This window comes from Mya arenaria, chromosome 4 (assembly GCF_026914265.1).
Source record: "Mya arenaria isolate MELC-2E11 chromosome 4, ASM2691426v1".
Classification (NCBI taxonomy): Eukaryota; Metazoa; Mollusca; class Bivalvia; order Myida; family Myidae; genus Mya; species Mya arenaria.
Window position 1 is genome coordinate 13,513,466 of NC_069125.1, and position 27,749 is coordinate 13,541,214.

Consider the following 27,749-nt stretch of genomic DNA (forward strand, 5'->3'; position numbering starts at 1 on the left):
AATAAGTATCGCAAATATTAACTTGATAGCTAGATAATTATCACGAAAATTAAGTGGTCAACACGAAACAATTCGCGAACGTTATCAGGTTTTCTTACGGCAGTTACATACCACCATACGAACACTATCAGGTTATCTAACGGCAGTTATGTGCCACAGTACGAACGCTATCAGGTTATCTAACGGCAGTTACGTACCACCATACGAACGCTATCAGGTTATCTTACGGCAGTTATGTGCCACAATACGAACGCTATCAGGTTATCTTACGGCAGTTACGTACCATCATACGAACGCTATCAGGTTATCTTACGGTAGTAATATGCCACCATACGAACGTTATCAGGTTATCTTACGGCAGTAATATGACACCATACGAACGCTATCAGGTTATCTTACGGCAGTTACGTACCATCATACGAACGTTATCAGGTTATCTTACGGTAGTAATATGCCACCATACGAACGTTATCAGGTTATCTTACGGCAGTAATATGACACCATCCGGACGCTATCTGGTTATCTTACGGTAGTTATGTGCCACCACACGAACGCTATCAGGTTTTCTTACGGCTGTTACGTACCTCCATACGAACGCTATCAGGTTATCTTACGGCAGTAATATGCCACCATACGAACGCTATCAGGTTATCTTACGGCAGTTACGTACCATCATACGAACGCTATCAGGTTATCTTACGGCAGTAATATGCCACCATACGAACGCTATAAGGTCATCTTACCGCATTAATGTGCCCCCATACGAACGCTATCAGGTTATCTTTCGGCAGTAATGTGACACCATACGAACGCTCTTAGGTTATCTTACGGCAGTAATATGACACCATACAAACGCTATCAGGTCATCTTACGGCAGTTATATGACGCCATACGAACGTAATCAGGTTATCTTACGGCAGTAATGTGCCACCAAGGGAACGCTATCAGGTTATCTTACGGCAGTGTCGTACCACCATACGAACGCTATCAGGTTATCTTACGGCAGTAGTATGCCGCCATACGAACGCTATCAAGTTATCTTACGGCAGTTATATGCCACCATACGAACGCTATCAGGTTATCTTACGGCAGTAATATGCTACCATAGGAATGCTATCAGGTTATCTTACGGCAGTTAAGTACCACCATACGAACGCTATCAGGTTATCTTACGGTAGTTATGTGCCACCATATGAACGCTATCAGGTTGTCTTACGGCAGTTACGTACCACCATACGAATGCTATCAGGTTATCTTACGGCAGTTATGTGCCACCATACGAACGCTATCAGGTTATCTTACGGCAGTTACGTACCACCATACGAACGCTATCAGGTTATCTTACGACAGTTACGTACCACCATACGAACGCTATCAGTTTATCTTACGGCAGTAATATGACACCATACGAACGCTATCAGGTTATCTTACGGCAGCAATATGCCACCATACGAACGCTATAAGGTCATCTTACCGCATTAATGTGCCACAATACGAACGCTATCAGGTTATCTTTCGGCAGAAATGTGACACCATACGAACGCTATCAGGTCATCTTACGGCAGTTATATGACACCATACGAACGTAATCAGGTTATCTTACGGCAGTAATATTTTTGAATTAATGAACTATATATCAGTATAACGTAGCCTTCTACGAATGAATAAGTTTTGGTTTTAACATATTTTATTGAGCAAAAATAAACAACATTTCAATATAAATACATAATCAAAATGAAGTATAAGAACGGTAGAAACAAACTATGGTAGACTGAGTTTTACTCCTATGGCTGGGTGCTGAGTTTTACTCCTATGGCTGGGTGCTGAGTTTTACTCCTATGGCTGGGTGCTGAGTTTTACTCCTATGGCTGGGGGCTGAGTTTTACTCCTATCATTGGGTGCTTGGTCTTCATAAAGTTCTCTATGAGTTTGTCCATGCTTTCCTGTAATAAAAAAGAACATCAAATGATACAAGGAACAGTTCAATCAAGTCATGCCAAAACAAAAATGGCTGGTTTCCGACTTCACTGGCCACAATAATAGGGCATGAACGTCAGACTTGAAGTGTTTTATAGTGAAGACGTTTTTTGTTCGTTATAATCTAGTTTTGGTTTTATATTTGTTTCACGAACTGTATATTTATTGTAACAGTTTCAAATAAAAATGAATACCAGTTTTATCGTTGGTTTTTACGAAAAACTGAAACTGTTTTTTTCAAGTATCAAAAACCCCTCCGGAGGTGGTTTCGTTGGTTGTTTTCATCCGAACACTAGCTTACTTTCGACCTTCGGACTCCACACACTTTAACAAGCCCAATTGGTTGTCCGGTTAGCGCAGTGGTTAGCGCACTCGCTTCTCACCAAGGCGACCTAGGTTCGATTCCCGAACTGGGCGCATGTGAGTTTGGTACGTGGTCACCAAGCCGGACAAGTGGGTCTTCTCCGGGTACTCCGGTTTCCCCCACAACACAAGATCACACTCTCGCGCAACATCGTGCCAACGAGAGTGATTAATATAAGTTGCAATAGCTTGTTTCACAATCGTTGTAAAATTAAATAAGTTTAAACTAAGTCCAATTACGTTCATACCCCGATAATGACATTAATCCCGCAATTCATTTCTTAAATGATATTACTCGAGTTCGCGACATTGTAACACAACTGAGGCAAGAGATTATCTTAATACAAATACTTTCAGAAAGTCTTCCATTTACAGTCGAACCCCGTTAGCTCGAACGTCCAGGGACCGGCGAAATTACCTCGAGCCTCGGAAAATTCGAGCCAAGCGGGAATATTTACCTTCAGTAAAAGAAATCGGTGCTTAACATCTAGTTCGAGCCTACGAGGAATTCGATCCAACGGGGTTAGACTGTAATGATATTTTAACAATTCTGACGACAATACATGCTCTTTGTTTAAGATTGCGACACATTTGTTAGATACTGTAAAGTAGAGTCTATGTTGGTAGACCTGGGGAAAAAGTTTCCAGAGGAAGTGGCCCATACCACCCTTCGGTCAGACAAAGCTCTTTGGTCCAGGTCTCCAAAGCGGGTTGTATTGGTGGAGCTAACAGTACCCTGGGAAGAGAGATGTGAGGAGGCATACGAGCTGAAGAAGTGAAAATACCAAGACTTGGTAGACTCATGTAGGGAGAGGGGTTGGAAGACATGGATCTTCCCAGTGGAAGTTGGATGTAGAGGATTTCCATCACAGTCGGTGTGGAAAATGCTTGGAGCTATGGGCATTAAGGGACGAGTCAGATAGACCGCCGTCCACGCTCTTGGGAGAGCTGCAGAGAGGGCGTCCAGTTGGCCTTGGCTACGACGCAGTGAACCGACTTGGAAGCCAACATAGACGAGGAAGTGACTGATCACCACTTTCTGCCCCGCCATCTAGAGGGTGTACAGAGATAAGGGGCGAAACACCCAGTGACAGATGGGCACTCGGCTGAGGACGTCTATGTTAAGCAGTACAGCTGTATCTTCACAACAGAACTTATTTCCAAAAAGAGAATGGCTAAATTGTGAACTGACCTTTTCTACATTACACAGCCGGTACTTCGACTTGGCCTTTCTGCCCTTTCTTTTCTCCGTGTCCATCGTGACCGGAAACTGCAGCACACGTCCGCCAGACCGGATGTGCACGGTGAACGGCTGGCTCGGTCGAACCTTTACATCCTCGGCGACTACCACGAACTGGCCGTCCTGTTGTGGAATTCATCAAATGAGATTCAAAGGTTTAACTAATAAGTCCATTTTTAGCCAGGGTGGACAGCTGGCATTATGCAGGTTACAATGTCTTGGTTACCATGGTAACATGCATGATGCAAGCTGTCCACCCTCGCTAAAATTGAACTTAAGACATTCCCCGACACATATATATATAAAAAAGAGCTCTGGAGATGTTAAGCGTCTTACTGAAACTTATTGAAAAAAATCCTTTTTTTAAGTTGCACTTCAAAAATTTTTTATACCAAAAATTGAAAAAATTGAAGAAAGAGATCAAAATGATTAATGCATAAGAATAGATTTGATGAAAAAAGAGAGTATTTAAAATATTCATTGTTAAAAAATCGAATCTATTCACGAAGTTGAAATATTCCACTAAGAGTCTTTATGAAAACGGCCCATAGGGAAAAAACACACCCAAATACCTCTAGGGACTATTTTATATGCGGTATCATTTGGAAGATATTTGCTTGCTGTAAACTAATATGTAAAAGAAATGACCATAAGTTCATCATTCACAAAATTATTTCAGATTATATTCAGTCGAAACCCGTTGGTTCGAACTCGCTTGGCTCGAATTCCTCGTTGGCTCGAACTGGATTTAAAGAACCAATTTCTTTAATTAATTAATTTATTTTTTATCTTTAAGATAAGCATTCCCGCCTGGCTCGAATTTTCATCATCAACAACCATCATCATCATCATCATCATCATCATCATCATCATCATCATCATCATCATCATCATCATCAATAATGAAATTGATCCAATTATTCCACCCTAGTATTTACCTCCTGTGCTGATTGAATTGCGTCTAAACCTTCTTTACTACGTTCCAGTCCAAAAAACCACGGTTTCTTCTGTAAACTCATCTGCCAAAATAAAAAAAAAAAAAAAAAATAACTTGACGTTTATGTTATTATTGAAAAGTCATTCTAGATTGTGGTTGGCGGTTCCGTTTGAAAGCAAATAAAAGCTCGTTGTCCGTTAAATGTCCACATTCGGTAATGTACACATATGGAAATGTTAACAATAATTAAAAAGTAAAACAATTAGCAATTCACTAGACAACAACCACAACACTGTCAATAAAAAGGGTTTGAATACAATTTGGGATAGCGGTTATGGAACGGTAATTAACAAGTTGATGTAACCGCCTTTGAACGGCCACGCTTTGAATGTAAGGTGGGGTAACCATCGTAGAACAGTCAGACTTTATCTACAAATAGGGCAAACCGCCTTTAAACAAGCAGGCCTTGTCTACGATTTGGGGTAACCACTTCAGGCTTTGAATGCGGGCTAACCGCCTGGAACGGTCAGGCTTCGTTGGGATAAAAGCCTTGGAACGATCAAGTTTTGTAAACAAGTTGGGATAACCGCCTGGAACGGATAGGTTTTGAATACAAGTTTGGGTTACCGTCTTGGAACTGTCAGGTTTTGAATACAAGTTTGGGTAACCGTCTTGGAACTGTCAGGCTTTGTATACAAGTTTGGGTTACCGTCTTGGAACTGTCAGGCTTTGAATACAAGTTTGGGTAACCGTCTTAGAACGGTCAGGCTTTGTATACAAGTTTGGGTTCACCGTCTTGGAACTGTCAGGCTTTGAATACAAGTTTGGGTTACCGTCTTGGAACTGTCAGGCTTTGAATACAAGTTTGGGTAACCGTCTTAGAACGGTCAGGCTTTGTATACAAGTTTGGTTTACCGTCTTGGAACTGTCAGGCTTTGTATACAAGTTTGGGTTACCGTCTTGGAACTGTCAGGCTTTGAATACAAGTTTGGATCACCGTCTTGGAACGGTCAGGCTTTGAATACAAGTTTGGGTAACCGTCTTGGAACTGTCAGGTTTTGAATACAAGTTTGGGTTACCGTCTTGGAACTGTCAGGCTTTGAATACAAGTTTGGGTTCACCGTCTTGGAAGTGTCAGGCTTTGTATACAAGTTTGGGTTACCGTCTTGGAACTGTCGGGTTTTGTATACAAGTTTGGGTTACCGTCTTGGAACTGTCAGGCTTTGAATACAAGTTTGGGTAACCGTCTTAGAACGGTCAGGCTTTGTATACAAGTTTGGGTTACCGTCTTGGAACTGTCAGGCTTTGTATACAAGTTTGGGTTACCGTCTTGGAACTGTCAGGCTTTGTATACAAGTTTGGGTTACCGTCTTGGAACTGTCAGGCTTTGAATACAAGTTTGGGTTACCGTCTTAGAACGGTCAGGCTTTGTATACAAGTTTGGTTTACCGTCTTGGAACTGTCAGGCTTTGTATACAAGTTTGGGTTACCGTCTTGGAACTGTCAGGCTTTGAATACAAGTTTGGGTTACCGTCTTGGAACTGTCAGGCTTTGAATACAAGTTTGGTTTGCCGTCTTGGAACTGTCAGGTTATGAATACAAGTTTGGTTTACCGTCTTGGAACTGTCAGGCTTTGAATACAAGTTTGGTTTACCGTCTTGGAACTGTCAGGCTTTGAATACAAGTTTGGGTTACCGTCTTGGAACTGTCAGGCTTTGAATACAAGTTTGGGTAACCGTCTTGGAACTGTCAGGCTTTGAATACAAGTTTGGGTTACCGTCTTGGAACTGTCAGGTTTTGAATACAAGTTTGGGTTAACGTCTTGGAACTGTCAGGCTTTGAATACAAGTTTGGGTTCACCGTCTTGGAAGTGTCAGGCTTTGTTTACAAGTTTGGGTTACCGTCTTGGAACTGTCGGGTTTTGTATACAAGTTTGGGTTACCGTCTTGGAACTGTCAGGCTTTGTATACAAGTTTGGTTTACCGTCTTGGAACTGTCAGGCTTTGAATACAAGTTTGGGTTACCGTCTTGGAACTGTCAGGCTTTGAATACAAGTTTGGGTTACCGTCTTGGAACTGTCAGGCTTTGAATACAAGTTTGGGTTACCGTCTTGGAACTGTCAGGCTTTGAATACAAGTTTGGGTTACCGTCTTGGAACTGTCAGGCTTTGAATACAAGTTTGGGTAACCGTCTTGGAAGTGTCAGGCTTTGTATACAAGTTTGGTTTACCGTCTTGGAACGATCAGGCTTTGAATTCAAGTTTGGGTTACTGTCTTGGAACTGTCAGGCTTTGAATTCAAGTTTGGGTTACCGTCTTGGAACGATCAGGCTTTGAATTCAAGTTTGGGTTACCGTCTTGGAACTGTCAGGCTTTGAATACAAGTTTGGGTTACCGTCTTGGAACTGTCAGGCTTTGAATACAAGTTTGGGTTACCGTCTTGGAACTGTCGGGTTTTGTATACAAGTTTGGGTTCACCGTCTTGGAACTGTCAGGCTTTGAATACAAGTTTGGGTTACCGTCTTAGAACGGTCAGGCTTTGTATACAAGTTTGGTTTACCGTCTTGGAACGATCAGGCTTTGAATTCAAGTTTGGGTTACTGTCTTGGAACTGTCAGGCTTTGTATACAAGTTTGGGTTACCGTCTTGGAACTGTAAGGCTTTGAATTCAAGTTTGGGTTACCGTCTTGGAACTGTCGGGTTTTGAATACAAGTTTGGGTTACCGTCTTGGAACTGTCAGGCTTTGAATACAAGTTTGGGTTACCGTCCTGGAACTGTCAGGCTTTGAATACAAGTTTGGGTTACCGTCTTGGAACTGTCGGGTTTTGAATACAAGTTTGGGTTACCGTCTTGGAACTGTCAGGCTTTGAATACAAGTTTGGGTTACCGTCTTGGAACTGTCAGGCTTTGAATACAAGTTTGGGTTACCGTCTTGGAACTGTCAGGCTTTGTATACAAGTTTGGTTTACCGTCTTGGAACGATCAGGCTTTGAATTCAAGTTTGGGTTACTGTCTTGGAACTGTCAGGCTTTGTATACAAGTTTGGGTTACCGTCTTGGAACTGTAAGGCTTTGAATTCAAGTTTGGGTTACCGTCTTGGAACTGTCAGGCTTTGAATACAAGTTTGGGTAACCGTCTTGGAACTGTAAGGCTTTGAATTCAAGTTTGGGTTACCGTCTTGGAACTGTCAGGCTTTGAATTCAAGTTTGGGTTACCGTCTTGGAACTGTAAGGCTTTGAATTCAAGTTTGGGTTACCGTCTTGGAACTGTCAGGCTTTGAATACAAGTTTGGGTTACCGTCTTGGAACTGTAAGGCTTTGAATTCAAGTTTGGGTTACCGTCTTGGAACTGTCAGGCTTTGAATACAAGTTTGGGTAACCGTCTTGGAAGTGTCAGGCTTTGTATACAACTTTGGGTTACTGTCTTGGAACTGTCAGGCTTTGTATACAAGTTTGGTTTACCGTCTTGGAACGATCAGGCTTTGTATACAAGTTGGGTTCACCGTCTTGGAACTGGCAGGCTTTAAATACAAGTTGGGGTAGCCGCCTTGGGACGGTCAGGCTTTGTATACAAGTTTGGGTAACCGTCTTGGAACTGTCAGGCTTTGTATACAAGTTTGGGTTCACCGTCTTGGAAATGTCAGGCTTTGTATACAAGTTTGGGTAACCGTCTTAGAACGGTCAGGCTTTGTATGCAAGTTTGGGTAACCGTCTTGGAACTGTAAGGCTTTGTATACAAGTTTGGGTAACCGTCTTGGAACGGTCAGGCTTTGTATACAAGTTGGGGTTACCGTCTTAGAACGGTCAGGCTTTGTATACAAGTTGTGGTTACCGTCTTAGAACGGTCAGGCTTTGTATACAAGTTGGGGTTACCGTCTTGGAACTGTCAGGCTTTGTATAAAAGTTGTGGTTACCGTCTTAGAACGGTCAGGCTTTGTATACAAGTTGGGGTTACCGTCTTGGAACTGTCAGGCTTTGTATTAAAGTTGTGGTTACCGTCTTAGAACGGGCAGGCTTTGTATAAAAGTTGTGGTTACCGTCTTAGAACGGTCGGGCTTTGAATACAAGTTTTACAAAGGGTAAAATAGTCTAGACGTTTACGTTTCCGCCTCTCAACCATGAGGTTGTGGCTTCGGTCCCCCCATTCATTTCCATGGCCTCTCAAAATGAGCATGTCACTGGGATACTATAAGCTATCAACTTTTGTCATAGTCGAACTCAAAAGAATTATTATCAACTAGCTAACTGAATTTGTCGTTAGTCTTAAAATTTCATCCAAAAAAACCAAGACGTTTACCACATGCTGGTATAAATCCCCTTGGTTACCATAGACGCCGCCAAGGTCTTGCTCTTCAGAGGCTGTAAATAAGGCTGTTCAAATTAATGTTTAGTTTCTCAGTCATTGAATACAATGATAATATTTCAAAAAATGGCAGAAGAAACAATACGTCCGCCTCGCCTTTCCTCTTTGATCTTTAGTAACTTAACATTATTTTTCGGGGCACTGTTGACTCCCTTATTTAGTGAGAATATTTTCGAATACTGAACATTAGTTAATCAAATGTTCACAGTTTATTTTGATATATCGCGTCATCCAAATATACAAATTTCCCCTATATTTTCAAACATTCACAGTGGACCATAAATCATAAACCACCACCACCACCACCACCAACAACAACAACAACAACAATAAAAACAACAACAACTTCAAGCTGAATTGTTATCTGTTTGACTCCGTCTGAATGAACTGGACATGTACATTTATCAATTGAAAACAAAAAGCGAAGAAGGTAAATAATAAAATACCCGGGTAAGTTATTGTAGAATAATGTCCGAGACCTCCAGACGTTCCAGCGGGCTCTGAAACGGCCCTCCTTGCAGCCGGCGCTTTGAAATATCAGATAATGCTACTAGTATATTGGCAATATGTATCTCCCATAGGTGACAGTGTCGTAAGTATGTTGAAAACACTTTTTGATATAAATATATAAATAATAATTTAATACATTATAAAGAGAGTATAATTATTTATTTCAGAGTAAGATCGTTATATATTTTATCGAGTGAACATCAAAAGATGTATTTCATGTGTGGCGTAGCCACGAGTAAAGCGTTCCCGAGGTGAAATATATTGCGATCTTACACTGAAGCCAAAATGAAATATTTTTATTATATGCCCTAAAAGGATATAAAAATACACCTAATAGCAGGTTTTCAGAAAAGCGGGCCAAATTCCATGCAAACGTAACGTCATTTCGGAAAGAAAACGTTGTAAACCATTCGTAACTCCTCGGCCATTTTCCAAACAAGCGTTGTTTTTTTATGGAAAATTGCCTAGGATTTCCGAGTGGTTGTAAACATGCTGTAGTCTAAGACCGTTAGAACCTATTTAAAACCTACTATATAAAATCTTAATGACGAAGAACGGCTCTCTCCCTCACGTTGCTTGCTCCATCCTTCTTAAAGACCTAGTTTAAGCCTGTTTAAGCCTTTTCTAAGTGCCCCACCCCCTCCTCCCCAACCGTGTATTTGTAAACAACCTCTGTTAATTGATCTTAATCTTATTGCCTAACTGTTGTATCAGATCTCCGATCTGAGTATCGTGCTGTGCAGTTTTGGATGTTTTATTATAGAAATGGACCCTAATTGGCCCTGAGCCAATTAACGAATACACAGGAAATTGATTATCATGCCAAACATTCCTTAAACTGGGCCTTTAAATTGTACATGATATAGTCTAAGTATTACTTATAGCATATATAACAAAATGAAGAACTAATTATGACGTCATAGTTTCCCATGACTTCATATATAATTATTAATTAACAATAATATTTCTTTCAGCTTGTTGCGGTTCAAATTAAAATGTTTAATTGAAAGTATTTACCATGTCTGTTTTTTGTAACAGCCCCGGAATCTTGTAAGTCTTGTTCGGGCGGTTGTCCAATAAGCTCATAATCATATTGGTCGCTGTTATGTTCTTCCTCCTGTAAATAAGAAACTAAATATTATATTATTATGTTGCGAACCCGGCTTTAAATAGCTTTTCTTTTTCTCCACCAGTTTAAATGAAACAAATGGCAGTCTATGCCGCTTAAAGAGACCCGCCTTCATTTTATTACCGGAGTATGAATAGGTAATTAGTTTCCTAAAACACTTCGGCACTTGGGTGTGTAAAGAAACTTTACTTTCAATCAAAACAAATATTGCCTTCCGACGTAGCATTTTGTATATGACGCAATATATCACGTGGTATACACAGACTGATAAAGGAAAGGCGAAAAAACTCGTGGCCAAATCACTGCATGTCCTATTGTATGTGAAATTTAACGATGTTATGTTAAACTGATATTTACTCTCCATATTTTCTTCATCAAATGGTTTAAATGTATTTTCATGCACTTAAAATTGATTAAATTTTAAATAGAAACAATCATTTCATATATATAGGGTAAACATATCATACAAAATGGACACATAAGTAATTTCGATCACAAAAGAATTAAAAGAAATCTTACGGACAAAGAAGGATCGGACTCCCTCGGTGATTGTTCGGGCTCCTGTTTGGTATAATCTTTCGACGGAAGTGGAGGTGGGGACGTTTCTTCGTTTGACACGGCTATCGGAGGTGGGTCGCTCTCTGGATTGTCGTTAATGTAATAGTGATGCCTTCTTGAGCACCGGTGGCCTTCGCAACCCTTTTTCGTACAATAATACACACGCTCTCTGCAGTCCTGGTGTTTATGCTGGAAAGTAGTGTGGTCTGTGTTCTTTCTTCCTTGCCCATGCCTACAAAGGTGTTGTTGTTTGATGTGTACCCTTCGTTTTGCAGAATTCTGATTGTTTTCCTGCACCGTATCGGACCTTCCCATCTCCGTGTCGGATTTGCCAAGGTCGCTCTCTTCCTTTAAAGGTTCTCGAATGTCAACCTCTTCATAGCGGGGCCGACTGCGTGGTAGGCCTGTCGGGAATAAATTTAATATAATTTTGACAATACTTAGGCCTTGTTTAAGCCTTCTATAAGTGCCCCCCCCCCCCAAATCGGTGTATAGTACACAATTTTAACCTCTGTGTATTGATCGAAATCTACTTGCCGTGATCCCTCTTATCAGGTCTCCAATCTGAGTATCCTGCTGGGCAGTTTTGGAGGTTTCATTATAATATTGGACCCTAAATGGCCCTAAGCCAATAAACCAATATACAGGAAATCGGCCCCTACTGTGACACCAGTGCAATTAGCACAAGATGCACAGCAGGGGATTATCATGCCAAACATTCTTTAAGAGTTTTTAAGTAATTTAGAGATTTTACAGACATAACGGATATAACAACGACATAATAATTTAGACTAGTGACAAATTATCAGATCGTATTTTTTTAATATTTAATTTCGAAAATTGTAATTCGAAAATACTTTTTTGGCTAAAAGCGTACCAACGCTTTAAGAAAAATGAGTTGTTTTTTCCCATAAACTTGGTGACATCAATTTTCGAACGTACATATGAAAAACTGTGATCTGATCCTTTGTCAGCAGTATTATATCACTAATTCTAAGATATTTACGCAAAAATTGGATCATTCTAAGAAAAAGAATAAAAAAAGTTGTGAAAACAGTCCATCTGTGAGAGTGCAGTTTTAAATAAATCGTCGGTGTTTGGTATTCGTACGCGGTACGGTACCTAAATACAACCGCTAACCATGAATGCCGGGCAGATGTACACACAATTATTATATAAAAATCATTAAACATGTATACTGTATGACAATGTTTTGTTAAAGCTTATTTACGTCTTCAAAACCGTAAATCGCATATAATATTTCACATTATTGTATGCAACCTGTTCTTGCATCCCTTCTACGCTTTGATTCGATTCGGCGTTTACCGTAAAATCTACCGGAAACTACCGATCACAGTTTCTTAAAATAAACTCGCTGACGCAAAAGGTAAACAAAGAATCCACGTGTAAATGTTTATCAACAGAGAATCACGTAAAGTTACGACGCAGATTGGAGTATGTTCCTTCAACGATGGAAATTCCACATGTCGGGAGCGGAGAAATAAAGGTAAGTACGCTCTAGTTTTACTGTTTAGTTGATTCAATGTTTCAATATGTCGGCCAGGTCATTCTGTGTATTAATGTTTGTTTACAAATACATCTAGACAGCTGTTCAGTAGTTATTTAAACGCGGAAGCGAGTGGACAGTATTTTGTTGTTTATTTTTTTTATACAGTTTTGATGTATTGCAGAAACTGTGATGATTTAGAGGGATATATTCAATCAATAGTTAGTGTTACTATTATACATATAACAAAGATGAAACCAGTAAGATAATAGCCGACGCAGCGTCCTGACCTACTTTTACCTCAGGTGCACTAGCACTCAATACTGGGGGGCATGCATGATGAGCATGCTTGCAAAGTTTGCAGATTGGTTAAAACAAGTCTGACTGCACTGATCGAATTCAGCACACAAAATGCATGATCAACCTAGCGCAAGGATAACTACCTTGTGGGTAAATCATAGTTCTGGCTTCCATAACTTTACTGTAGATATTTATTTTTTGATGTTTACTAAACATTGAACACGTTCCAAAAGGTAATATATAAGGTGTTGGCTGAAGTTTTTAAGCTAGATAAATCACTGACTGTACTGGCAAATTTCAAAACGTAACCAAAGGCGCATATTTAACAGTTTATGGTTTGCACAGGTGTAAATTTCATATTTGACAGATACAGTTCTCATATAGGCGTGTAGCTAGGGTCAATTTGGGACAACGCAGATCAATGGCTTGGGGGTAGGTTAACCCATTCACCCCCTTCGCTCGTTCGGTTTTTATTTCAAAATCTGGGTTTTTGGAATGACAAAAACTTCGACCTGTCAAAATTTCACGCATTTTTACGCAAGTGCGTAACTGCGTACAGTCAGCTACGCGCCTGGAATATATCACATACAGCATACTAATTAGTAAATCAAACTATTTCGAACTGAATTCTAATTCACGGTATCGCTTTTTGTTTCCCACGGCTATATTTTCAAAATAATTATTTTGCAATCTCCAGTCATTTTTATTGTTTCAAAATATACAACTTGTTTGCAAACATGGGCGTTAATTAGATGCTATCAACATCTGTGGCTATGATTTTTTCCCTTTGTTTCATAAAACACAAAAATGACTTAAAAACCATCGCGATAGAAACCGTTATCTTTAAAATCGACCCATACTATCTAATATTGCATCTTTCAGCTAAACTTGTGTATTTCTTAATGCGATAGTAGTATCGAAGTATTTCACCAAATTTAATCAGATTAACTTTAAGATACTAATATTCTGCTCCAATGGTCCGATACGTAGTTTGAGTATGTGATTTTTTTTAGCAGTTTTGAATGATTTGTTTCTTAATTTTGAATAAAACTCATTCCTGTGAAGGATATAGACAGACCTACATTCTCTGTATGTTTATTTTTTTGTAATGCCATTTTCCCGTATTTTAACGTTGATATTCATTTATTAAAACGTTTATATATTTGATTTGCTTTAAACCTTTAAGTAATGCTTCCTTGCATATATTTCTTATTTTCATTAGAAATTTAAAATATTATTTATGAAATGTATTGATATACCAGCATTAATTTAGTGGTTTACGCACTAATTGTGTTCTGTGTTATTTCAAGGAAAAAATAACCATCCAAACATGTTTTTTTTCGCGATATTTGTGCAACCGGTGGTTGAACAGAGTTGTGTATTTTTGTTTTTAATCCCATGGGTTTCATAAATGCCAAACAGCTATAATTATGGAATATAACTGATCCAGGGTCGGAAAATGCAATTTGCGCAAGATATTTTGACTACTGCAGAGTGCAGACATTCTGCATGGATGTTTTCATCATAAATTCACTGATCGATACCGTCTGCGGCATCATCATCGATATTGTGGTCTAAAACACTAACATGGGATATGTCTGTATAAAATTCAATTGTTCTTCTGTTGTGGTGCACAGAGTCAGCCAATGGATATAACCTTACATGTATACGCACTCATTTTTCGGTGTCAGTGTTACAAAAACGTATATGATCAAATGATGACTAATTTCCTGTTTTTAGACAAACGGACAAGATATTTGACACGCTGTTATGTCAGCTATGTATAAGATTGACATGATCGATTTTGAAATGTTACAATACAAGTAATGGAAAATAAGACGCTGGAATGTAGGGAGCTGCTGATATTGATAGTGTACAGAAAAAGAATATTCTAGTAAGAGTCTATGGAATAGTTATGAGAGCGTTTCCTTCTCCTACTCGGTGGATCAGAAATGAAATGGAATTGCGGCTTCTCATTTCGTTTTGTGTGTAAACTTATAGGTAAATGAAATCAAATTATATTTTTTATCAAACTCGATTAGCAATTCAAGAACTTTAGAAATAGCATTGGCATTGCTTCTGGCAAGCATTGTTTGTAGGCCAAGGCCTCAACATTATTTTCAGGAACTGTTTTTAGCTCTACTGGCCAAAGGCCAGAAGAGCTTATGCGATGGTAATGTGTACGTAGTATGTGCATCCGTGCGTCCGTGCGGTCGTGCGTTCGTGCGTCTGTAAACAATTGCTTATGAACACGATACAGTCTTCAGTTTTGATTGTATCTCGATGAAACTTGTACAGTATCTAGATATCCATTAGAGCTCGGTTCCTTTCGAAAACCAGCAAGATCCGCCCATGAATGCATAGATTATGGGCCATGAAAGTTTTAAAGAAATGCTTTCTATTTTTAGCCAGGTCTGCATGAGCGAATTCTTTTTTTAGCCAAGTTTACATGTACATGTAAATTCAAGTCTCGAGTAAAGTGAGACAATTTGCAAGTCTAGGATTTTGAGAGACAATTTGCTTTTTGCTTCTGCAGTTGATTTTGTGAATTACTCTGCCTTGTTCTTGTTGAAAGCCCAAAGGCCATTTTTTAGCTTTAAGTTCTGTAGTTTGCGCATTCATCTTAACACAATTGGTTGTGAATGTTTAAGTTATGCACCTGGTGTCATTACTGGCCACACCCAGGGTTCACAGGTTTGGTAAACATAAATCTGGAAAGGTTTGAAAATCTTTTTGTGTGTTCGTGCATCCATCTCAGCACAATTGATTGTGAGTGTTTGTTCAAATTGATCAATGTTGTCCTAGGATGCCCTTGACTTTGACCTTTTGACCAACTTTTTTTAACTTTTAAAACTACAAAGGTTAAGAGTTGATATCCCAGTTTGTGTCAAATTTAAAGTCAGAAGAACACTCAAAAGAGCTTCTAAAAAGCCAGTTGTTCTTCTAAGGCAGTGTGCTTTTGACCCCAAAATTGCCCCAAGAACCCATGGCCGAAATGGTTTCAGCCCTCCAGCTGCCAGGTCAGTCACATCCCTGGGATTGATATGACCACAAAAGCCATGCCAGTAGAGCATAGGCCTTTTTGGGCCTCTTGTTATAAATCTTATAAATACCAGCAAACGTGTATCATGTATAAGAATGATCATTTTCAAGGTTAAACATACATTGTAGCTCAAGGCATACTGTCAGGACATTTTAATTTAGCTACGCCCCGGAATTTAGTAATTATAAATTTGAAGTTATTATTTCCGATCTTATTGTTGATGACTTTTAAAGATATATAGGCCGCCAAGCCACCAGGCCGCCACTTTGCCTTAGTTTATCATATCTAAATTTAGGTACTGAGTCATTATGCTTTATTTGAAATAGCACCTGTTACAATTTATGCTGGCATGTCTTGTAAATGAAGGATTTTGCTTTAAAGTTTGTGAAAATATTCATATTTGGTGGAAATATATTTTAAAATGGGTAACGTATCAATAACAAGCTATCGAACTTTTTTGCGTCTCAAATCAATCAGATCGATATTGGGACGATGATTAAATCAGCATACGTGGCAAAGTGACAAATATTTCTACGATGCTTGCTGAACTTAAGTGACCTCTCTTTGTTAGGAAATTATACATTATAGATAAAAGTTTTGAAGTGTTTTTGCGTCTTTAGCAAACAGCCTTCCAATGAATCTGTCTTTGTTAGAAAATTATACATTTTAGTTAAGTTTTATGATGATTTTTCTTCTTTCAAATGAAAATGATGCTTCATTACTGTTAAAAATAGATGATGTGACTAGAATCTAGTTTTAACGAAACACGGAACTTTTAAATGAATGTGTACGTGCATCTTATAATGTATGCAATTGTGGCATAATTATGATAAGTGGCGGAACATCTCGAGGATGACTGCGTTTTATTTTTAGTTTATTGAATATATATATTTCATCGAATGAGCTCCAAAATACGGCATGTGCTTTTTCTTCTACCCAAAATCTGTATTTATAATAGATATGATGGAATTCTTTAAGTTTATTGGCACATTATAAACATACAAGGCCTGGATAAATAAACAAGTGAACAAATAGCCGCCTTGCCGGGAATCGAGCCCGGGTCGCCGGCTGCCAGAACGTATCGGAACGTAAACGTTCCAATGCAGTAGTTTGTTGGCTGGCAGTTCTTCCTCTTGTTTTTCTTCATCATCTTCTTCTTCTTCTTCTTCTTCTTCTTCTTCTTCTTCTTCTTTTTCTTCTTCTTCTTCTTCTTCTTCTTCTTCTTCTTCTTCTTTTAGTTCTTCTTCTTCTTTTAGTTCCTCTTCTACTAGTTGTTGTTGTTGTTGTTGGTGTTGTTGTTGTTTTTCTTCTTCTTTTATCATAAAAAAAATCGTGAAGATAAATGTCCCACCATTTTCCCTTACAGACCTGTTGACCGCAGGCATGGCGAGCGACTGGCGGACCGACAAGAGCTGGCGAGAGCGCTACATGTACATGTTCGATGAAGGTATCGGATGTGACGTCACCTTCATTTTGGGCGAGGGAAGACACGTGGCGGCTCACACGTTCGTTCTCATCAGCCGCAGCGCCGTCTTCGAGGCCATGTTCTGTGGCTCGATGGCCGAGAAGAACACGCAGACGAAGACCATAAAGTAAGATTACAGACAACGCGAAAACTTATTTTTCTTCACAGGACATTGCGACAGTTAAACAGTAAAAAATTACCTGTCGCAACATTTTTTTTACTTGTCGCAATGTTTCAAACAGTATTCATTTACATAAACATAAATCTTGAGTTCAAGCCTCTTATTTAAATAAATTTTATGATTTCCCGCTAAAATATATTTAGATTTTCTTGGTTGGGTGTGTCCTACTGTTATAAATTTAAAAAAGGAGCTATGAAAACATCAAGAAAAAAAAAATATTTCGAAAAAAAACCCATCCTTCTTTGAGCCATTTTTTTTACTTTCATGCCTTCATAAAACTTATATTATTAGTCCTCTGGTTTGTTGAACCCTGGATTGGCTAGATCTAACTCTTGTAATTTATCCTAATTTAATTAAAGAATGGTTATAAAATATGTCTTTGTATAACATATATTTCAGTCTGATAAAATGATTTGAAGTTGTATTGGATTTCAACCTCAAGTACAGGTCTAGCCACAATAATGCGCGTTTAGGGAACGTTTTTTAACTTTTGGATATTTATTGTGTTCCCTATAAGCGAAGAGTCGCCAACACAAAAATTATCAAAGACTCTGAAGCGGCTGTTTATATGGACTAGTACAGGTCAAAATCTGACACTTTTATGCAAAAACGGAAGTTCAACTTATTGACAAAATTAAACAGAGCGGAACGAGTGTCAATACGGTATATTGCATTCGGAGCTCCTTGGCCATTTTTATCGAAAACATCCTCGGATGTATATGGACGGTTTACTGTATCAGAAATCGAGTCTTTATAAGTCAGCTGCAAATAGATCGCGTAGTAATTTAATTTAGCAGTTAATCTTAGTGACTTAACTCTTGGGAATCTTAATTATGTTTGCAATAATGCACTTAACTGGTAATCAATTAAACTTAGGTATACAAATACACGTTAATATACACTACATTTAATTAATAATATAATAACTTCTACTGATGTACCGTAATACACCCTCCAAAATGGTACGAACAATCAAGTGCTAATTGGCATCTATCAAACCATTATTTTAATGCTTTCAGAATTCCCGATGTGGAAGTGGACATCTTCATGAAGTTTATACGGTTCCTTTACATATCCGAAATCGACATTGATGAATTCAACACACTTCCGGTGCTCTATGTCGCCCGGAAGTACTGCGTCGAGGACCTGGTAAAAATCTGCGCGGACTATTTGCACGAGAGGATGACGCCAGACACCGTCTGTGAAATTCTTGAGCAGGCGCACACTTACGATATCGATGATTTGAAAAACATGTGCTTACAATTCGTTTATGAGAACGGTAATTCTGTTCTTATGTCCAGCGCGTTTAGTGAGCTATGTTTTGACTGTGTTCAACAGATTATTAAGTCCAATGATCTGTTTGTGGAAGAGAGTGACGTATACACGGCTCTGACGTCATGGGCCACTAAGGAATGTGCTAGACAAAATCTGGAGTCGACCGGGCTGAATAAACGTGGCGTTCTGGGGAAACTGTTGTACAAAATCAGATTTCCGACCATGGATCGACTGTTTTTCACCGACATCGTATCGACAGACGACATTCTGACTAGTGAGGAGAAGGTTGCGATCTTTCAACACATGTTTGGTTCGTTTGCGAAGCACGAGTTGTCATTCTCCGCCGTGAAACGAGAGGCGAGGCTTATCAGATGTCTTCGATTTCCGAAGAACGAGCAAGGTGGGATTAACTGCGAACCAGGTTTCAAAAATTCGAATTTCGGAATAGATGTTCGCATTTCGGATGACATCATGCTTCACGGCCTAATTTTATTTGGCGCGTGCTCGACTTCCATCCATTCTAGTTCATCAGATTCCGCCTTTCGATCGAACAACCCAGCGAACGCACCAATTACAGACCAGCACGTGAAAATCATTATTTACGCCGTGCCGCACCAGTCAGAAACATACACGTTCGAGTTTGACAGCATCGACATTCCGCAACAGGAAACTTACCAGATCTTCATTAAGGAACCAGTGTGGTTGAAGAAAGGTCGAATGTACGCCATACAGGTTAAACTGGATCTATTTCTCCCCTATCAAACTTACAGCGGAAATGGCGGATTTTCCGAAGTCGAGACCGGATCTATTCGGTTCAGTTTTTTCACACATCCGTCCCTGATCGCCACCACGGCGGAAAAGGGACAGATCGCCGGTCTTCTCTTCTCTAAACTTCCCGACCCCGACAGGATGGAAGTTTCTCTGTCGCCAAGAGGCTCCCCGGTGAAAAGGGAGCTAAGTCAAAAAGAGGAAGGAAAACCGTTCTTTGTCAAGAAAGAGTTGTTTCCCTCTAGTTCATATTGAAAATATAACCCACGAGTGCTTTCATTGTATGTAAAAAGTTTTTTCTCATTCAATGTAGATTTAATTTACAGGATAAATGTCTTTGATAAAATGTTTAATTATATTCCAGAGTTCTATTTATTTATTTAAGTTTTTGAATATGTTAGTTATCGTGTGCTCTCAAATATTTTCCATTAATTTACAATTTCTTTACATAAGTGTCAACAGTATAGCATTTGGTCGCTGCAGCCGTGACGAACATTGTAATCTATTTAACGTACTAATATATGCGCATATCATATTCATGTATATCTATGACGATGCGTCTATAAATCGGTCGCTTTCCTAATGGTTTGAAGGATTTGAGTGCTTATTTACGACTACACATTTATAAAACAGTCGAAGTTCTGATCAGTTGAATGATCGAATGCATATTTGTGACACAGTCGATGTTCAGATAAGATGAATGCATTGAATGTATATTTGTGACACACTCGATGTTAAGAATAGTTGAATGATTGAATGTATATTTGTGACACAGTCGATCTCCAGATCAGTTGAATGATTGAATGAATATTTGTGACACAGTCGATGTTCTGATTAGTCGAATGATTGAATGTATATTTGTTACACAGTCGATGTTCAGATCAGTTGAATGATTGAATGTAGATTTGTGACACAGTCGATGATAGATCAGTCGAATGCCTTGAATGCATATTTGTGACACAGTCGATGTTAGATCAGTCGAATGCCTTGAGTGCATATTTGTGACACAGTTGATGTTAGATCAGTCGAATACCTTGAATGCATATTTGTGACACAGTCGATGTTAGATCAGTGGAATGCCTTGAATGCATATTTGTGACACAGTCGATGTTAGATCAGTCGAATGCCTTGTATGCATATTTGTGACACAGTCGATGTTAGATCAGTCGAATGCCTTGAATGCATATTTGTGACACATTCGATGTTAGATCAGTCGAATGCCTTGAGTGCATATTTGTGACACGGTCCATGTTAGATCAGTCGAATGCCTTAAATGCATTTTTGTGACACAGTCGATGTCCAGATCAGTTGAATGATTGAATGCATATTTGTGACTACACATTTAAAAATAGGTCATCTCTAAGATCTTTTAAATGATTTGTATGCATATTTGTGACAACGCATTTATAAATAGGTCAAATCTCAGATGTTTTGAATGATTTGAATGCATATTTGTGACTACGTATTTATAAATAGGTCAACTCTCAGATCTATTAAATGATTTGATTACATATTTGTGACTACGCATTTATAAATAGGTCAACTCTCAGATCTTTTAAATGATTTGAATGCATATTTGTGACTACGTATTTATAAATAGGTCAACTCTCAGATCTTTTAAATGATTTGATTACATATTTGTGACTACGTATTTATAAATAGGTCGACTCTCAGATCTTTTAAATGATTTGAATGCGTATTTGTGACTACGCATGTATAAATAGGTCAACTCTCAGATCTTTTAAATGATTTGAATGCGTATTTGTGACAACATATTTATAAGTAGGTCAACTCTCAGATCTTTTAAATGACTTGAATGCGTATTTGCGACTTATAAAGAGGTCAACTTTCAGATATTTTAAATGACTTGAATGCGTATTTGTGACAACATATTTATAAGTAGGTCAACTCTCAGATCTTTTAAATGACTTGAATGCGTATTTGTGACTTATAAAGAGGTCAACTCTCAGATCTTTGAAATGATTTGAATGCCTATTTGTGACAACACATTTATAAAGAGGTCAGCTCTCAGATATTTTAAATGACTTGAATGCGTATTTGTGACTTATAAAGAGGTCAGCTCTCAGATCTTTTAAATGATTTGAATGCATATTTGTGAGTACTCATGTATAAATCAGTCGCTTTCAACATCTTTTGAATGATTTTACTTCATGACAACGTTATGTTACAGGTGTATTTCAGACTGCCTTTTTAAGGGAACATGATTTTATTGTTTTTATGATTTTGCGATTTCAGACTACCAGATTTAATGGGGAATAGTATGTGTCCGAAATAGAAGTGAAACCATTAACATTATTACCGACTATTTTGTTTTTATTGCAAACTTTGTTAATTTTCATGTTATTGTTTTATATAGTTATACGCTTGTTTAGTTAGCGACGCAATACCATTTACTTGTGCGAAATTTATGTTTTCATTTGTCAATGCTGCTGTGGACAATTTGTATTTAAATATATATCAAGAGTAAGAATGCGTCAACATGAACTGTTTGGTATTTGTTTGGTTAGATATTTAGAGTTTTAGCTGGGTTCTAAAAGGGACAGGGTGCTGCAGAAAAGGGACAGGATGCTAAGGTTTATGTGGAAGACTACTTTAACACATCATCCAATGATGAAAAAACGTTCTTATATAAAGCCGATTATTTTTCTTTAAAAAGCTTACCTACCAGATTTTTGAATAGGATGTAACCCTAACCAAACCATTATTTGGCCTTATTAAGTTTCAATTGCCAAATATTTAAAATATGTTTGTATGAGTTAAAATCATATTTGATTATCGGAAGTATTTAATTCTATGAATGTAGCAGGATGAACACGCTGGTCTCCATGAGGGCAGTAGGATGCTTCCAAAAAAGCACAAATTGCAGCACCCTTACATAACCCTTTATCTTAAACCCTAGTTGTTCATTTACGTTTTCTATTCATTGGGAAATACTTGTTTGGCGTTGGTTTAGAATAGCTGATATGTCATGATTATACTCGCCCCCATGCAGACGGAAGTCAAGCCTTTATTTGAATAAAAATTGAAAAATAAGAGACTTAATACCGACAAGTGCCATAAAGGAACGACCTCCCAATAATTGTATTTCATTACTCAGTCTGATTCATAGTTTGACAGTTGTTCTTGTATACAAACACACAGTGGCTTGATGACAAAGGCACATTAAAGTCACAATAAATAAATTCAACTAGCCAAAATTATATTGTATACATACTTGAACATGTATATCATCAATATAATACATTGCCATAAACATAAAAAGAGATTTGAAAAAAATCAAAAATACCCTATACTGTCATAAGAAACAGTATAGGGTATTTTTGAATTTTGTAAAATCTCATTTTATGTTTATGGCAATGTATTATTTTGATGATATACATGTTCAAGTATGTATAAAATATGATTTTGGCTAGTAGAAATAATTTATTGTAACCTTAATGAGCCTTTGTCATAAAATGTCATAAAGCCACTGCGTACAAACCCACTTCTGAATTGATAGGATTCATCGTCTCTTTTTGAAGGAAAACTTTAAGGGGGGGGGGGGGGGAGGGTATACTGTTAAAGCTGCACTCTCACAGATATACCATTTTACAACTTTTTTAGCTCTACTGGCCAAAGGCCAGAAGAGCTTATGCGGTGGTAATGTGTACGTAGTATGTGCGTCCGTGCGGTTGTGCGTCCGTGCGTTCATGCGTTCGTGCGTCTGTAAACAATTGCTTGTGAACACGATACAGTCTTCAGTTTTGATTGTATCTTGATGAAACTTGTACTGTATCTAGATATCCATTAGAGCTCGGTTCCTTTCGAAAACCAGCCAGATCCGCCCTTGAATGCCTAGATAATGGGCCATGAATTGTTCAAAGAAATGCTTTCTATTTTTAGCCAGGTCTGCATGAGCGAATTCTATTTTTAGCCAAGTTTACATTTACATGTAAATTCAAGTCTAGAGTTAAGGGAGACAATTTGCAAGTCTAGGATTTTGAGAGACAATTTGCTTTTTGCTTCTGCAGCTGATTTTGTGAATTACTCTGCCTTGTTCTTGTTGAAAGCCCAAAGGCCATTTTTAGCTTTAAGTTCTGTAGTTTGCGCATTCATCTTAACAAAATTGGTTGTGAATGTTTTAAGTTATGCACCTGGTGTCATTACTGGCCACACCCAGGGTTCACAGGTTTGGTAAACATAAATCTGGAAAGGTTTGAAAATCTTTTTGTGTGTTCGTGCATCCATCTCAGCACAATTGATTGTGAGTGTTTGTTCAAATTGATCAATGTTGTCCTAAGATGCCCTTGACTTTGACCAACTTTTTTAACTTTTAAAACTACAGAAATTTTTACTATGAGTACAGTTTTGAAAGCATTTTTTTTGTCAGATGACTTTTACTTGGCACATATTAAAATAGTTCATGCAACTAATCTGCTTACAATACTTTCTGGGCTCAGATGTTAAACGTGCAACGTTTTCAGGTAACCCAAACACAAAACGTAAACTATATGTCTGTTGCCTTTTACCCATACATACATGCTCTGGATTGATATGATCACAAAAGCCATGCCAGTAGAGCATAGGCCCTTTTGGGCCTCTTGTTATTTTTTGTCTTGGAAAGATCAAATGTTTGTGTAAATATCTGCAAACCAATAATAAAAGAGTGCTGTCAAAAAATCAGATCTCAGATTTTCATATTGCGGTTCGAAAATTAATGTTTTATTGCTTAAACCGTTACTAACGGTTTGAGAAAAATGCATATAACATCAATTTTGGAACTTAAATATAACAATCTGCGATTTATGTTTTTGTAAGCAGTTTTATATAACTGGTTTTCATGGATTTTAGCAAAAATTGGCTCGTTCCAAAACAAAAAATAAAAAAGTTGTCAAAACGTACAATCTGTGAGAGTGCAGCTTGAAAGGGGGGGGGGGGGTCTTCATCGCATACAGTTAAGCAAACACTCAGCGTTAGAGTAAAAAGCCATTATCAATGGAGGATCTAGGAAATGACGCCAGAGGGCCAAGATACATCATGTAACTTCACGATGATGTCATTCCGCGAAACATGGTTTTGTGGCGAGTTTTGATAAACCAACCGCGATAGACCATGGCGAGGTTTGATAAACCAACCACGATAGACCATGGTGATTTCTGATAAACCAACCACAATAGACCTTGATATGCATTGCATGCCTTGAAAATGAGTTTTAGAATTAAAATTAATGTTTTCACATCGTTTCAAATAATAATGATTTTTTCGAAAGCTTAACTTTAACGAATGTATGAAAACCATCTTGTGCTTGGATAAAGTGTTAATTCAATATATTCTTACAACACTTTCGGTGTGGCCTCGGCTTAACACGTCTACGGCGGGTGGAGGTATCTGGTCGTAAGAGATCAGCCAGGTTAAGGCTTATCGTGATATTTAACGTCTGGACCCCAGATAACGCCGTCGTGACCTTTATTCCACTACCTGTGTCAAAACAGAAGAAAAATCACCTTCTTTTATAGAATTTACTAAATAATTACAAATAAACAATCACTGCCTAGTTTAAGATATCAGACCCACAAATATTTGCATTTTAAGGCCTGGTCTTATCATTTTATTTTGGTATAATTTGAAATAGCTGTGTTTGCTGTAAAAGTATATGTAAGACAATATCGAAATTTAAAAAAAAAACGACAAGAATTCTGGACCTTTAAAGATTGTAAAATATGCCCCTTGTGTCCGATTGCTTTTGAAATAAAGAGCAAGTATTCAAAAAATAATAACTTTATGTCTTATTTACTTTACTTTGGGTCATTTATTTTTCATATCAATAACTAGTTAGCCCAGTACCTTTCAAATCCTACCAATATATCGAGTCACCAGACATCTCCCTTTAAAGGGACCATATACCAGATTTGCACATAAAAAAGTTTTTTCTGTAACGAATCTCAGGACAATTATTTAATAAAATGCTTAACTCTTTGATATCATAATTGTAAAAGAAAACAAAATGTAAAAAAAAACCGAGGCCTAGACCGGGTTCGAATCAGTGTCGCCAAAATTGCAGTCCAGTGTTGTATACACTGTGCTACGAAGGCTTACGCTAAACCGCTGGAATATTTAAACTATATACCATACTTGGTAATATCACGTGATAACATCGACTAGCCAATCACGCATTATAATGAAGTATACTAGGTATACATTACTAGTTACCTTTTTTAAAAGAAAAAATCGAAAAAACTGCGAAAAATAAATTAATTGTAAACTAGGTGGCACTTCAGTTAGTTAGTTTCAATGCATTGTACACATCGCTACCAAGTTTATGTCAGTTTTCGACAATTTTCTTTTTTTTTCGCTATTTCATCATACGATGTATAGCCCCTTTAAAGTGCAAAAGCAATATATACACATGTATAACAAACAAACAGTTTGGGTAATTAATCTTTTTGCTTTACTTTCCAGAAAAAAAAATGTTATAACACTCCTAGCGACTTTTTCCCAAGAAATGCAACATTTCGAAAATAATATGTTTCTGTGATATGACAGCGCTAGAAATATACCATATCGGTCTGGCTCGCTGTCTGACGTATCGCTTTCAACATCCGAGCCACTGCACGACTTCTCGTCGTCACTTTCCGCCCCCTCATCGGGAGGCTCTCGACCAGAAACGACGATAAACTCACTTCCACCCGCCACGTACGGATCTTCGACACTGCAATTTCAGGGAAACCTTGAATTAGAATATAGGTTTTATGTAGTAGACAAAATATAAACTATATTCATGCTATTATGCTTATTATACAGTCGAACCCCGTTGGCTCGAACTTAAAGGGACTTGCAAAAATACATCGAGCCTCAGAAAAATCGAGCCAAGCGAGAATTCTTTCATTCAGCATAAAGAAATCGGTCCTTAACAACTAGTTCGAGCCAATGAAGAATTCGAGCCAAGCGAATTCGAGCCAACGGGGTTCGACTGTATATTCATCCTACTAGTTGGTCATACCCAACAACCACCTGGTTGGTAGCTGGATATTCGCAAATCATCAACTTGAAAAGGTCGTGTAGCTAAAGATCAACATCTTACTTCTATGTTGTTGGTTTTTCGCAACCCCAACTACCAACACAGTTTGTTGTGTTTGTCGGCCATTTTGGGACCGACAAAACTTTTTTATAAAAAAACTTTCTGTATCTAAAGCAGTTTTATGTGTGTGAAGTTTGCTCAGACAAAGGCAATCGACATTCGATATTATATGCAAGTTTTCAATGTCGAGCTGCAATGTCGAGCTGGACGGAATTCTAGCTCGACATTCGATATTATATAGCAAATCTTCAATGTCGAGCTGCAATGTCGAGCTGGGCGGAATTCTAGCTCGACATTCGATATTATATAAAGCAAGTCTTCAATGTCGAGCTGCAATGTCGAGCTGGACGGAATTCTAGCTCGACATAAGATATTATATAGCAAATCTTCAATGTCGAGCTGCAATGTCGAGCTGGACGGAATTCTAGCTCCACATTCGATATTATATAAAGCAAATATTCAATGTCGAGCTGCAATGTCGAGCTGGACGGAATTCTAGCTCGACATTCGATATTATATAAAGCAAATATTCAATGTCGAGCTGCAATGTCGAGCTGGACGGAAGTCTAGCTCGACATAAGATATTATATAGCAAGTCTTCAATGTCGAGCTGCAATGTCGAGCTGGACGGAATTCTAGCTCGACATTCGATATTATATAAAGCAAATATTCAATGTCAAGCTGCAATGTCGAGCTGGACGGAATTCTAGCTCGACATAAGATATTATAAAGCAAGTCTTCAATGTCGAGCTGCAGTGTCGAGCTGGACGGAATTCTAGCTCGACATAAGATATTATATGCAAGTTTTCAATGTCGAGCTGCAATGTCGAGCTGGACGGAATTCTAGCTCGACATTCGATATTATATACGAAATATTCAATGTCGAGCTGCAATGTCGAGCTGCAATGAATTCTAGCTCCACATTCGATATCATATAGCAAGTTTTCAATGTCGAGCTGCAATGTCGAGCTGGACGGAATTCTAGCTCCACATTCGATATTATATAGCAAGTTTTCAATGTCGAGCTGCAATGTCGAGCTGGACGGAATTCTAGCTC

General features: G+C 38.2%; 2 protein-coding genes across 3 annotated transcripts in view; one reads left to right on the plus strand and one right to left on the minus strand.

The window, feature by feature from the left end:
- Window positions 1-1,680: 1,680 nt before the first annotated feature.
- Window positions 1,681-27,749, minus strand: part of LOC128232478 (uncharacterized) — a 35,279-nt gene continuing 9,210 nt past the window's right edge. The window contains exons 5-13 of the mRNA XM_052946049.1: window positions 26,172-26,323; window positions 24,952-25,092; window positions 11,037-11,479; window positions 10,406-10,505; window positions 9,325-9,405; window positions 8,813-8,874; window positions 4,519-4,599; window positions 3,533-3,703; window positions 1,681-1,943 (exon numbers count right to left, since the gene is read on the minus strand). Of these exons, the coding sequence (XP_052802009.1) occupies window positions 1,863-1,943; window positions 3,533-3,703; window positions 4,519-4,599; window positions 8,813-8,874; window positions 9,325-9,405; window positions 10,406-10,505; window positions 11,037-11,479; window positions 24,952-25,092; window positions 26,172-26,323 (1,312 nt within the window). The 3' untranslated portion in view covers window positions 1,681-1,862. The remainder of the gene's footprint in view (window positions 1,944-3,532; window positions 3,704-4,518; window positions 4,600-8,812; window positions 8,875-9,324; window positions 9,406-10,405; window positions 10,506-11,036; window positions 11,480-24,951; window positions 25,093-26,171; window positions 26,324-27,749) is intronic.
- On the plus strand, window positions 12,449-22,668 carry LOC128232479 (BTB/POZ domain-containing protein 6-B-like). 2 transcript variants are annotated; one of them, XM_052946050.1, is made up of 3 exons: window positions 12,449-12,582; window positions 17,292-17,517; window positions 18,591-22,668. In XM_052946050.1, the coding sequence occupies exons 1-3, from the start codon at window positions 12,486-12,488 to the stop codon at window positions 19,867-19,869; spliced, it is 1,602 nt and encodes a 533-aa protein (XP_052802010.1). In that variant the 5' UTR covers window positions 12,449-12,485; the 3' UTR covers window positions 19,870-22,668. The 2 variants fall into 2 exon arrangements, with proteins under 2 accessions (XP_052802010.1, XP_052802013.1); XM_052946053.1 differs by lacking the exon at window positions 12,449-12,582 and adding an exon at window positions 14,455-14,883.

Coding starts and splice junctions, on each gene's coding strand:
- LOC128232479 (XM_052946050.1), top strand. CDS start 12,486: ATGTTTATCAACAGAGAATCACGTAAAGTTACGACGCAGATTGGAGTA. Junction 12,583..17,291: donor TCGGGAGCGGAGAAATAAAG/GTAAGTACGCTC, acceptor TTTCCCTTACAG/ACCTGTTGACCGCAGGCATG. Junction 17,518..18,590: donor ACGCAGACGAAGACCATAAA/GTAAGATTACAG, acceptor TAATGCTTTCAG/AATTCCCGATGTGGAAGTGG.